Source organism: Peromyscus leucopus, chromosome 1 (genome assembly GCF_004664715.2).
Source record: "Peromyscus leucopus breed LL Stock chromosome 1, UCI_PerLeu_2.1, whole genome shotgun sequence".
Classification (NCBI taxonomy): Eukaryota; Metazoa; Chordata; class Mammalia; order Rodentia; family Cricetidae; genus Peromyscus; species Peromyscus leucopus.
In genome coordinates, this window is record NC_051063.1 from 44,785,157 (window position 1) to 44,798,999 (window position 13,843).

The window sequence follows — 13,843 nt, forward strand, 5'->3', positions numbered from 1 at the left end:
GCAAGGGCGTGTGCCACCACCACCACCTGACTTCTGTTTATGGCTTGCTATGACCTCTGATCTCCAGGCAAACTTTATTTATTAACATATAAATAAAATATGACATTTCAGCACAAATAAAATACCATCACAGCCATATGGCTCGGTTACCTGTCCTTAGTACGGCACATCTGACTTGCAGCCTGCTGGTGAAATCCTCATGCCTAAATTCCTCCTTCTTTCTCTCCCTGGAAAACCCGCGTATCCTCCCCTGCCTAGCTGTTGACCCTTCAGCTCTTTATTAAACCAATCAGAAGGCATCTTAGGCAGGGGACACATCTCTGTAATATACACAAATATTCTGTAACACTGACATGACAGGCATGAGCCATGCCTTGTCACAGGAGTTGATATATTCTTTTTTCCACTATTTTTCAGTTTAAAGCATTTTATAGTTTTCCTTGGATCTTTGAAACTTAGGATGTTTATAAGTGTGTTGTTTATACTTTTGAGTCCAGGAACCACTTGATCCAATTACATACTGTTTCAGTTTTCTCATCATAGTATATAAGTAGTATCGACTGCCAATAGATTATACCTCAGAGGCTTTAAAGAAAGAAGCAGCCCGTGAAAGTGTGTGTCAGTTTCTCTGGGGCATAAGCTCTTGGTTCCTAATTACTATACACCTGATATGTCCCGTATGATATGCCTGGCAAATAGTGGGTATTCAGAAAATATTTGTTGAATTGAAAGAAATCACTCGACAAGTGATTTTCATTTGACTTTTGAGACACTTAGTAATATTTCTAATTAAATAGTAGCATAAAATAGTCCAAAAGAAAGTTAAAATTTATGTTTATTTAGACTGAATCGTGCTATAGTTTTTGATGGTACCATTGTGTGGGTGGATGTTATGGTAGGAGAGATAGTAAGAAATCATAGTGAATAATTTAGTATTCTATTGTGATTTGTAAATTTATTTACAGTTAAGACATTGTAACAACTATGATTATGTTCCTCATAGATTTAGGTGGAATTAAGTAAAGAAGGTTATGTTAATGGAAGCCATGAATGTTGGCTGCCAATGTGTGTCTAGTATACATAGTTGTGTTTAGTAATAGAGATAAATATTAATTTTATTTTCTCCTTGGTGCTGTATATGGAACCTGAGACCTGTGTGTGACAGGCGAATGTCCCAGCACTCGGAGTCCAGTCTCAGTCACTCCTCTTTGATGGGAGTGTCAGCCTGACTCATTACTTGGGTTTGCTTGTGAGGTAATTGACATGAACTTTTTATGGTTTCCTTTTCACCTCTCCCAGGTATTATTCTGCACTTAAGACAATGGAACAGCTAGAGAACGTGTACTTTCCCCGGGTCAGTCAGTACCGTTTCTGTCAGCTGATGATAGACACGCTTCCTAAACTCCGGGAAGATATCAAAGAAATCTCCATGTCCGATCTCAAGGACTTTCTGGAAAGCATTCGAAAGCATTCTGACAAAATAGGTGAAACAGCCATGAAGCAGGTGAGTTTAACATTTTAGCTTAATATTCTTGATTTTAGGATGTAAAATATGGCCAAGGTTAACCTCTTGCCATGCTTACTTGTGTTTAAGCTTACCATTTTCTAATCATCCCTAGTCCTCCTTTAGGATGGATTTTATTCAGTATTTTCTCTGGACTTACAGACATTTTAAATTTTTAAGTAAAGTCAGTTTAATTGAGTTCTTCAGTCACTCACCAGCTCACCTCCCAGCAGCCGTCCTTTCCTTCACGCGGTTTTGCACTAATGTTTTCTAGCAGTCACATCTGCCTTAAAAATAAGTGTCAGCCACAGGAGAGAAGACAGTTATATGCTAAGGTCCTAAATTGCTCCTTTTTAAAGATTGATCTTTATTATGTTTATTATGTGTATGTGCCCATGTCTGGGCGTAGGTGTGTATTTGTGAGTGCAGGTACCCGAGGCAGCCAGAAGTATTGGATCCCTTGAAGATGCGGCTACAGGTCACTGTGGGCTGCCTGAAATGGATGCTGAGGACTGACCTCTTGTCCTCTGCAAGAGTAGCAAGTGCTCTTAATGCTGAGCTACCTCTCCCATAAATTGTTCCTTTTAAAAACATATTGGAATTGGAATTAAATTAAAAACAATTGCAGTTGGAATTAAAACCTGCAGTTCAATAATAAGATGGGAAACAAGCATAATAGCTAGGCGGTGGTGGCGCATGCCTTCAGTCTCAGCACTCTGGCAGCAGATGCAGGCAGATCTCTGAGAGTTCCAGGCCAGCCTGGTCTACTGAGTAAGTTTGAGGCCATCCTGGGCTACAGAGAGAAACCTGGGCTACAGTCTCGAAAAAAACAACAACAAAACAAAACAAAACAGAATCAAGCATAATAAAAGATAAAATGCAGTGTGGCAATGAGCAGAGCTGAAATCGGATCTTAATCTTTCAAATAAAATTGATAATCTTTTGTGGGAGTATTTGAAAGAGAAGAAGAAAGTACAAATCAGGAATTAAAAATAGGACATTGCTACAGATCCTACACCTACATTTAAATAATAAATCACTGGGGTTGGGAGATGGCCCCGTGGGTAAAGTACTTGCCAGGCATGAGGACCTGAGTTTGATCCCCAGAACCCACATGAAAGAGCCAGACATGGTGTGTGCTTGTAATCTCAGCCCTGGAGAGGCAGATAGGGACAGATTATGGACAGATCGCTTGGGATCACTTGGTCAGCCCTAGTCTCAGTGAGAGATCTCATCTCCAGTCAATCAGTCAGTCAGTCAGTCATGATCCTGAGGAATGGGGCTTGAGTTTGACTTCACATGCACATGCTTCCCCCAGCCCCAACACACACAAGAAACAACTTAGAAAAAGGAGTATGTTGTGAGTACTTTGTGGAGCCCTGTATGGTGACCCACAACTATAACCTAGCACTTGGCAAGCAGAAGTGGGAACACCAAGTTTGTGGCCAGGCTGAGATACATAGAGTTCCAGTTCAGCCTGGCTATATATAAACAGGTATTTAGGTAGACAGATGGGTGGGTAGATAGTAATCGTTGGTTTTGACTAGAATCGATTTTGAAATAATTCGAACTTTGTTCTTAAAATAGGCCCAACAGCAGAAAAGCTTCAGTGTTGCTCTGCAGAAGCAAAATAATGTGAGGTTTGGGAAAAATATGCATGTAAATAATGACCGAATTCTAGAAGAAAAGAATGACATTGTATTGAAACATGTACTTGAAGAGGAGGCTGAGAATGAAGAGGAGGTAATGGCATTTCTTTCTTCCTTTATTATTGAATAATTTTTTGCTTCATAAAGTACTGTGTCTTCCATGTGCAAATTGATTATGTCCATCAGTCCATAGTGGACAGCGAATGATCTGAAATACTGGACTACACATTTGATATGCAGACGGGATGTACTGCATACTATATTTATGTAGATAGTAGAGCTTAGCTGTTTGGCATGGTTAGTAGTAAAACTAAATTTCATCTTTTTTTTTGTAGTAACTGTATTTGAACTAGCTGTGACAAATTTTTATTTCATCATTTATTTTACATCATATTTTATTTTAGTGTATGTGTGCACAAATGTATTTTCCTTCCATCTCTCTTTCTCTCTCTCTCTCTCTCTCTCTCTCTTTCTTTTTTTTTTTTTTTTTTCTGGTCTTTTGAGACAAGGTTTCTCTGTGTAGCCCAGGCTGTCCTGGAACTTGCTCTGAAGACCAGGCTGGCCTCGAACTCAGAGGTCTGCCTGCTTTTGCCTCCTAGGTGTTGGGATTAAAGGCGTGCGCCACCACTGCCTGGCTTACTTCCATCTCTTATGTGGGTTCTAGGGATCAAACCCAGGTGACCAGGCTTGTGTGGCAAGCACTGAGCCATCTCATTGATACCACCTTAGTTTTCCTGAGACTGGGTCTCACTGGGCCTGGTGAGGGTTAGGGTTAGGGTTAGGGTTAGGGTTAGGGCTAGGGTTAGGGTTATTGATGCAGACTGGGTCTCACTGGGCCTGGTTAGGGTTAGGGTTAGGGTGAGGGTGAGGGTTAGGGTTAGGGTTATTGATGCAGACTGGGTCTCACTGGGCCTGGTTAGGGTTTGGGTTAGGTTTAGGGTTAGGTTTAGGGTTAGGGTTAGGATTAGGGTTATTGATGCAGACTGGGTCTCACTGGGCCTGGTGCTCTCTGATTGGTTGGCTGACTGATGAATGAGTTCCAGACACCTACGTGTTTCTCATCCCACAGTGCTGTGTGTTGCCACTCCCTCCAGTTTTATGTGGGTTCTGGGAATCCAGAGTCACTTCCTTATGCCTTTGTGGTAAGCACGAGTAAGACGAATTGCTAAACGGTCTTATTAATAAAAACCTGCAGCCAAATATTGCAATAAATTCTGAAAGATCAGAGGAATAGAACAAGCCAAAGCCACCCTCACCTTACCAACCCTCAGCTTCTAAAGAGACCTACTTCCTGTATACCCACGCCTATATTCCTTTCTGTTCTGCTAACTCATTTCTTTTCTCCACCCAGCTGCATCACTTCCTCTTCCTGCCCACCTCTGTCACTTCCTGTCTGTCTGTGCAGACCTCCAAACCTTTATGGTTAACTAGTGTTGGAATTTAAGGCATGTGCCACCACACCTGGTTCTGTTTTCTGTGTGGCCTTGAACTCACAGAGATCCAGACAAATCCCTGCCTCCCTAGTGATAGGATTAAAGGCATGTACTAACATTGCCTGACTTCTATGTCTAATATGGTGACTGGCTTTTTCCTCTGATCCTCAGATAAACTTTATTGGGGGACACAGATAAAATATCACCACAAGCACTTTATGGACTGATATCCAGACAGACAACTGTCTCCCCAACCTTCTGACATTTTATTTCAATTTGTTTTGAGGGGCTACAAAACAATTCTGTTGTAGCTCCTGTTAAACTTTAAATATTTTAAATTAAATATTTGAAAATTCCATACAGTATATTTTGAGCATACCCACCATCTCAACGCCTCCTGTTACCATGCTTTTAACCTTCCCATCCTTTCCCACCAACTTTGAGTTAGAATTTGACAGCTGCTGGGACTTCTTCCTTTCTTCTTTTCTTCTCTTCTTCCTCTCCCTCTTTCTCCTCCTAATTCTCCTTTTCCTTCCTTCCTTTTTCTTCTAGCCCCATTGAATTCAGTGTGTGTTGCCCATAGCCTTGGGGATGGGGCCTGCCCTGGCCTGTGGCTGACCTACCAGAGGTCACATCATTAAAAAGACAAACAAGGTGACTTCTTTTCCCAGCAGCTGTCAGATTCCAGCAGGTCCTCAGCTAGGAGTGGGGTAATGTGTCTGCTTCTCCACTTGGCTGGGAATTTGCCGGCCGGATCTTGCGCAGGTCTTGTGCATGCTGTCACAATTGCTGGGAGTTCATTTGACATCTACCCTGTTTCTTCTGGAAAACAGTTTCCTGAAAGTTGTCTACCACCTCTGGCCCTTACACCTCCTCTTCCACAAGGATCTGAGCCTTTGGATGAGTAGTGTGATACGGAGGTCTGATTTAGGGCTGGCTCCACAACCTTTTGTTCTCTGCATACTGAACAACTGGTGGTCTCTGTGATTAACTGTCAGCTTTTAAAAAAATGATTAATTTATTTTTTTATTTTATGTGCATTGGTGTTTTGCTCGAATGTATGTCTATGCGAGGGCTTGAATCCCCTGAAACTGGAGTTACAGCTTTTGTGAGCTGCCACATAGGTGCTGGGAATTGAACCAGGGTCCTCTGGAAGAACAGTCAGTGCTCTTATCCACTGAGCCATCTCTCCAGTTCCATCCTTTATTTCAAATCAGTGTTTTTAGAAGTAGGGATAAGGACATATATAGCTCAGTGATACAGTGCTTGTAGAAGGCCCTACTAAAAAAAGTTGTTTTTTTTTTTTTTTTTATAATTTATTTCATGTGCATTGTGTGAAGGTGTCAGGTCTCTGGAACTGGAGTTATAGACAGTCATGTGCTGCCATGTGGGTGCTGGGAATTGAACCCTCATCCTCTGGAAGAGCAGTCAGTGCTCTTAACCACTGAACCATCTCTCTAGCCCCTGAAAAAAGTTTTTAAAGTAGATGGACATCCCATGTTGAATTCATTCTGATAAATCCCTGAATAGCTGAAGTTGCTTCCTATGTAAGTTGTCATTGGAGACAAATATAATTTTTTTAGGTTGAATTTTGAGATAGTATGCACATTGCAAGCTTGCTTTCACTGTGAGACACTTTCTAAAATTGACATCTTTGTTCTTAATATTCAGAGGACTTCTGTGTTCTTTTCTCCTTGGAAGTTGTGGGTGATAAAAATAGACCATTCTTAACTCAGTTTCCCTGTCTGTTTTGCTCATCTCTAACTGTTGGCAGTATTAGAATCGTATGTTAACTCTAAGTCCATTGCTTAAGGCACTTTCGTTGGTTCCTGTTCTTTTGGATCCCTTTTACTGTTTCTATATTTTGTTTTCATAATTTTTCCTAATAAGTAAGAGTATAATCTATTCAGGATTGTGAGCATAGAAATGTGTTCCTTTTATAGAAGAATTCACAGATTTCTCAAGTTTGTGAGACTTTATACTTTTTTGTTGTTGATTTGGGTTTTTCGAGACTGGGTTTCTCTGTGTAACAGCTCTGGTTGACCTGGAACTTACTCTGTAGTCTAGGCTGGCCTTGAAATCACAGAAATCCACCTGCCTCTGCCTCTTGAATGCTGGATTACAGGCATGTGTCACCACTGCCTGGTTACTTGATACTATTTTTAATCAGTTCTAAGGAATACTTTTTTGCACTATAACATAATTGAATACTTTTTATATTATATATTCTAGAAGCTGGCATGCATCTTAAAATTGTTATACTAATTTTAAGTAGCTATGCATTTTTTAAAAACATGGTCCATGGGAGGCAGTGGTGAAAATCATATGGTTTTGCTACTTTAAATGGAACTTTGTTTAGAGCTAGAGTGTAAATTCATGAATTACTTTAAACAAAGCAATAATGAATATGTAGTTATCACAGCAATTTTCTGATATTCTATCAAACATGATACACTTATGTTTTATACTCAATGGTAGAGTGCTTGTTTAACATGTACAAGGCCCTTGGGTCAGTCCACAGTATAGGAAAAAAAGTATTTTTTTCTGTAATCTATAGCAGTCAGCAACAGTAGTAAACATATAAGGAACAGGCTACAAGAGCAACGAAGTCAAGTGAATGGGTTGTGTTCTTATTGTATGTCTGCTGTAGGAGAATTAAAGACATAGTGTAACAGTCTGTGGATCGCTCGATATCTGTCTTTAACTTTGTATTATCTCATAGTTTAACCTATCATTTTAAAAATAGATTTATTTTTTAGGTCTTAACTGTTCAAGATCTTGTTGATTTTTCCCCCGTTTACCGATGCTTACACATTTATTCTGCTTTGGTGAGTATTTTTGCCAGTTCTGACCTTATAGAGTCCCATGGTGATGTGCTTTTGATATGCTAAGTGTATCATAGTCTGTATCATCTAGGAATGTGTAAGTGCACTCTGTGATGTCCACAGAATGATGACTTTGGTGCATTTCTCAGAACAGGAGACTGTACTTCCATTTCTCCCTTTCCTGTTGAGGTTAAGTGGATAGTTACTTTTTAACTATAATATAGTTACAGTGTGTGTTTGTTCCACATTATATTGTTAGTACTTTTGATCAAGCAGTCAGTTACCTATTTTTAAACCATTTCTTTATCAAGATGTAATTCAGGACTAGAGCTCAGTTGTAGAGAGTCTTTTTAGCATGTGTGATGCTCTGGGTTCTAGCCCTAGCACCACCACCAAAAAGAACGCAAGGAAGAAAGGAATAAACTTTCTCTGTATGTGTGTATATGTGTGCACATGTGTGTTCATATGTCTGGTTGTATTTTGAGGGTACACAGGTATGCATACATGTGTGTGTGCATGTATATTGAGACCAGAGGTTAACTTCAGGAGTCATTAGGTGTTGTCTACCTTGTTTGTGTGTGTGTGTGTGTGTGTGTGTGTGTGTGTGTGTGTGTGTGTGTGTGTGTGTGAATGTGAATATAGAGGTCATTCATTGCTCAGATACCGTGTATTTTGGATAGTATAAAAAACACAATACTTTGTCTATATCATGACGAAGTAATTCTTCCTCTCAGAGTCTTTCAAAGCTGCTATTTTATTTTTTATAATGTCAGTTGATAGTTAGGCATTTAGCTGTATTTGTACCTGAGACAAGCAGAGGCTAGGCTAGACTGTTGCACAACACTGGAAATACGGTTCCTGTTGCCTAGTTATGGTTTTGGATATTGGTTGTTTTGTTTTTAACTCAGTCTCATTGACTTTGAGTCAAACTGAAAATATCAGCCATCTAAGTTTACTATACTGTGGTTTAGTTCTTTGACTACTCCTGCCAATCATGTTGACTTTGGTGTTTGACAGTACTTAATTTTTCTATGCCCACAGCCCCCTTTCTCTCCTCCCTTCCCTTCTATTTCATTTTTGACAGGATCTTATATAGCCCAGCCTGGCCTTGAACTTACTGTGTGGCCAAGGATAACTTGAACTTGATGGTCCTCTCTGCCACTGGCTGGGTTATGTGGTGCTGGATTGAACCTAGGGCCTTGTGCATACTAGACAATCCCTCTACCACTTGAGACACATTCCCAGTGCCTTAGCTCTCTCTACTTTTATTTTGAGATGGGGTCTCACTAAGTTGTGCAGGCTGACCTTGAACTTGTGATCCTTCTGTCTTAGCCTCTTGAGTAGCTGGGCTCAGGTCTGTGCCACCAAGCCTGGCCGATGTTTTATATTCCATGTCTTTTATTATAAACAAAGTTGAGTTATGTTATTTTGTATACTACATCTTTTTTTCTAGCCTATTGACTTTTGTGGTTGGTGCTTTTCTGACAGATTTTTTTGAATTTTTTTTTTTAAGAATCTCATTTTTTTTTTAAACGTCTGTTCTTCTTTCATACATTGCATCTTGACCACAGTTTCTCCTCCATCCATTCCTCCCAGTCCCCTCCCACACCTGCCCTTTCCAGCAGATCAACTCCTCCTCTATTTCCCTTAAAACAAACAAACAAACAACACCTCCCCCCCCCAAAAAAAAAAAAGAGCAGGCTTCCAGGGATATCCACCAAACATGGCCTATCAAGTTACAATAAGACTGGGCACAAACCCTCATATCAAGGCTGGATAGGGCAATAGGAGGAAAGGGTTCCCAAGCACAGGCAAAAGAGTCAGAGACAACCCCCTCCGACACATACACACTACTTCTATTGTTAGGAGTCTCACAAGAACACCAAGCTACACAACCATGACACATGTGAAGGGGGCCTAGCTTAGACCCATGCAGGGTCCATGATTGTTTCTTCACTCTCTGTGAGTTCCTATGAGCCCTGCTTAATTGACTCTGTGGGCCATGTTCTCCTGGTTTCCTGGTGTCCTAGAGCCCTCTGGCTCCTACAGTCCTTCCTCCCCCATTTCTGTGAGGGTTCCCCAGGCTCACCTAGTGTTTGGCTGTGGGTCTCTGCGTCTGCTCCCATCAGTTGCTGGATGGCACTCCTCTGATGATAATTGGGCACCAACCTGTGAGTATAGCGATGAGAATATCATAAGGAGTCATTTCATTGAATTTTTTTTTTTTGGTCGTATTTAGTTCTATGCTGGGTCTGTGAGCTGTCCAGTTCCTGGTTCCTGGCCATCCAGGCATGTCAGACAGGAACTCCTTCTTGTAGCCTTGTGGTATGGGCCTCAAGTTAGACCACTCAATGATTGGCCATTCCTACAAGTTCTGCACCATTGCCCCAGAACATCTTGCAGGCAGGACAAATTGTAGGTCGAAGGTTTTATGGCTGGGTTGATGTCCCAGCCACACTGCTGGGAACCTTGCCTGGTTATAGAAGATGGCCAGTTTGGGCTCCATATCTCCAATTACTAGAAGCCATTAAAGGCTAGGCTCACAAGCCCAAGACAAACAAACAAACAAACAAACAAACAACTCCCCCTTTTTTTAAAGGCTAGAAAGATTTTACTGCTGGACCTGGTGTAACTTACTTGTAATCCTATCCTGGGAGGAGGTTGAGGCAGGAGGATTACAAGTTGGAAGACAGCCTGGGCTACATAAGGAGATCTGTCTTAAGAAGACTGGCCATTTTGAAAAGTGTCTGTCAGTTTCTTCCTCCCTGGTTAATCCTGGTGGCTTTGTGCTTGACTGTCTTGGATATATTTGATTCTTTTGTGGTTCTCACAGACTTATCTGTTTCTCTTGCATGTGTGATTGCTCTAAGTATATTACACAATTCTAGGTTAGTGGTCATGTATTGCCTCTGTTTGTGCTTATCTTGGATGTTTCTATTTCTTTTCCAGTTTTTGGAGATCTTTTGCTGGGTGTAGAGTATTGGTAAACAGTTATTTACTCTCAGGGCTTGAAGTAGATGACTTTATACTTCCTTGGCTTCTAGGGCTTTTGCTGAAAGCTCTGATGTAACTCTGTGGGTTGATTTTGTAACTGAGTTGGCATTTTCTCTTGCAAATTCCAGCGTTCTTTCTTGGCCTATGGTCTTGGTATTTTATCTATAATGTGGCATGGATGGATTCTTCTTCGATCATGTCTGTTTAGGTTCTAGTTCTCCTGTGCTTGGGTATCCATATACTTCCCTAGATTTGGAATTCCTTTTGGCAGTAATTTCCTTCAAAGTGTTTTCTGTGCCTTTGGCTTGCAGTTCATTTCTTTTTTCAACATGGATGTTGAGGCTTATTCTTTAGATTCTTCTGATCATGTCTTAGAATTCTTGAGAGCATTTTTTCTTTATCGCTATCTGGTTTCCTCCACCTAATCTCAAATGCTTGTGTTCTCTGTCCTGTCCCAGTCTCTCCAGTGCCTGTGTTCTCTGTCCTGTTCTAGTCTCTCCAGTGCCTGTGATCTCTGTCCTGTTCTAGTCTCTCCAGTGCTGTGATTCTGTCTGTTCTAGTCTTCAGTGCTTGTTCTCTGTCTGTTTAGTCTCTCCAGTGCTCTGATCTTGTCTGTTCTAGTCTTCAGTGCTGTGTTCTCTGTCCTGTTCTAGTCTCTCCAGTGCCTGTGTTCTCTGTCCTGTCCTAGTCTCTCCAGTGTCTGTGACCTCTGTCCTCTTCTAGTCTCTACAGTGTTTGTGTTCTCTGTCCTGTTGGCCGTCTCTTGGTGGCACTTTCCACTGAGTTATTTTTTTTTTTTTTTTTTTTTTTTTTTTTCGAGACAGGTTCTCTGTGTAGCTTTGCGCTTTCCTGGACTCACTTGTAGCCAGCTGCTCGACTCACAGAGATCGCTGCTCTGCTCCGAGTGCTGGATTAAAGCGTGCACACCACGCCCGAGTTACTTGATTTATTGAACTTTTCATTACTCACATTTATAGTTGGTTCTTTTCCTGAATTTCTGTTTCTTTGATGAATTTCATTCATGTTGCTGACTTGTCAGGCTTCAAGTTATCTGATCTCTTCACTTTCTGCCTGTTTTAACCTTTACTGGGTTATAAGACACATTCTCATGGATTCAATCAATAATAAAACGCTAACTCCCAAAAATGAACAAATAAAACAAAAATATTCAATTACATTAAAATTTAAAAGATACTAATTTTGAATACAAATGTATGTATTCATTATTAGAACATAGCACATGTTTATGCTATTTGCATCAGTTAATTAGTACTAATTAGAATAATTTATACCTGAAGCACAGGAATAATTATAACATCAAGATTCTTGTAAGCTCAGAAAGAAAATAATCACAAAAACATTTTGCATTAGAAAATAGGACATTTGGACAAAATATATTAAATCAGGTAAATTTGTGTAAGGATGGTGTGTTGTTAGCAGGAATTCAAAATTGAAGGGCTGCATGTCAGCTGTGTGGGTGAGAACTGTCCATGTATCTTAAGTGAATGACGCTTGGCTCTGTTGAGATGAGGTTGTAATTTTATATTATGCTTAACGTCATATCTATCCTTTGCTTTTGTTCAAACTCTCAGTAAAAAATTTCAGTTAACATATTGCTCAGTAACACAGTTATTTTGAAGTTCTTGGTAGCTGGAGCAAAAGAATATTAGAAGACTTTCCATAGGAGATACTTGAGATTTTCTTCTGCATTATGAGTTTATTTTAGATGACATTTAGGAATGTAATGGTTTTATAGATACTTAATATTAAAAAAATCAATTTTTTTCTGTTGAGAATTTTATCGTTAAATTTCCCTTTGTTTTTCCTTTGGAGTCTTAGATGAAGAGGAGAATGTGATTCCCAACTTTTCTTTGATTTTGAGAGGATTCTTACTAAGCAGATGGGATAGATATGTCTCTGTATCTATGTTGAACATCTTCCATATATTTGTTGATGGTGCTGCGGTAGGAAGTGTGAATAACTGAAAATAACAGGCATTGGACACTAGGGAAGGCTTCCTCAAGGACCTGACATTCAGGAGGTGTAGATGGACGAATCTCTCCCGCCTGCCTATTCCCCGGTAACCAGTTCAGAGGCTTATATCAATTACAAACTGTTTGGTCTACGGCTCAGGCTTGTTGCTAGCTGGCTGTTACATCTTAAATTAATTCATTTCTATTAATCTATATATCGCCACATGTCTCATGGCTTTACCTGTGTTTATTACATCTTGCTCCTCCTGCAGCGCTCAGCATCTCCCCTGACTCCGCCTTCCTTCTCTTTGTATCTTTTTTTGGATTTCCCGCCTGGCTCTAACCTATCTTGCCATAGGCCAGAGCAGCTTCCTTATTAACTAATGGTAGCAACACATATTCACAGCGTATAGAAAGAGGCCCCACAGCAGGGAGGAGTCCCAGAAGATGAGTAAAAATGTCATTGAGAGAGTGTGGACTGGGAACCGCCCATCGGGAAGAGCATGTGGAAGCCTGAGAGTGGGAGAGGAGTGAAGTGGCCACACCGACGGTGTGGCCGGCACAGAGAGAGACGGCGCATAGTCTGACCACTGTTTTCCTTGTTTAACACTTCTCATTGAGAACTGTATTTTTAGTTTGGTCAGTGAAAAGCTTGTGAGTTGAAGTGGTAAATTAGGAAAATGTCTAATTGCTTGAACTTTATTTTAGGTAACTTGGAAATAAAGTTGCTAGTTTTGTTGTTGTTTTAGCTGCAATGCCAAACCCTTTTTCTTAGCGTCACGGTGAAATATGTCATTTACGTTCCAGTTTGGAAAATTGACATGATTCCCACAGGATGGAGACGGCTCTCTCAGCAGGGAGGGAAAGGGAAGGAGGGTGATTGGAGGCGTCAGTCATGACCATCCTTCTGGCATTCTCTAGGGTGATGAAGAAACATTTGAAAATTATTACCGGAAGCAAAGGAAGAAGCAAGCTCGCCTGGTCCTGCAGCCGCAGTCGAGCGTGGTGAGTGTGAGCTTCCTGTGCCGCGACTCTGGGGCTCTCAGCCCAGACCTGGCCTCAGTTTCCAGAGCATGTGTCACTGCTCATTCACATATAAATATTTATTGAACACCTACCATTTCTAGTAATTGATTTAGGTGACAAGTGTGCAGTAGTGAGCAAAATGGGGTCAGTCTCTTCTCTCATGAGTTTACATTCTATTAGGAAAGAAGACATTGAGTTAAAAAGAGAGAAACCAGCAAAATGTCAGGGAGCAGTAATTTGTTTCTGACAACATCGTAAACTGTGTGCTGTGATTCTCTGTCCCACTGAACGACACGACTGAGGACCGTGGGTAGACTTTTTCCTTGTATTTTTATTTTTCATTATGTGTATGTGGCTGGGAGTGGGTTTGCCTGTGTGATTAGGGTTACCTGCAGAGGCCAGGAGAGCATTGGATGTGTAGATAAATGTATACTGATTG

At 40.7% G+C, this 13,843-nt stretch overlaps 1 protein-coding gene across 7 annotated transcripts in view; it reads left to right on the forward strand.

The window, feature by feature from the left end:
• Exoc6 (exocyst complex component 6) overlaps positions 1 to 13,843 on the forward strand; it is a 151,731-nt gene that overhangs the window by 47,670 nt on the left and 90,218 nt on the right. For all 7 annotated transcript variants that reach the window (XM_037206565.1, XM_037206580.1, XM_037206560.1 and 4 more), the window contains exons 6-9: positions 1,300 to 1,504; positions 3,092 to 3,247; positions 7,346 to 7,414; positions 13,300 to 13,383. In XM_037206565.1, coding sequence (XP_037062460.1) covers positions 1,300 to 1,504; positions 3,092 to 3,247; positions 7,346 to 7,414; positions 13,300 to 13,383 — 514 coding nt within the window. The remainder of the gene's footprint in view (positions 1 to 1,299; positions 1,505 to 3,091; positions 3,248 to 7,345; positions 7,415 to 13,299; positions 13,384 to 13,843) is intronic.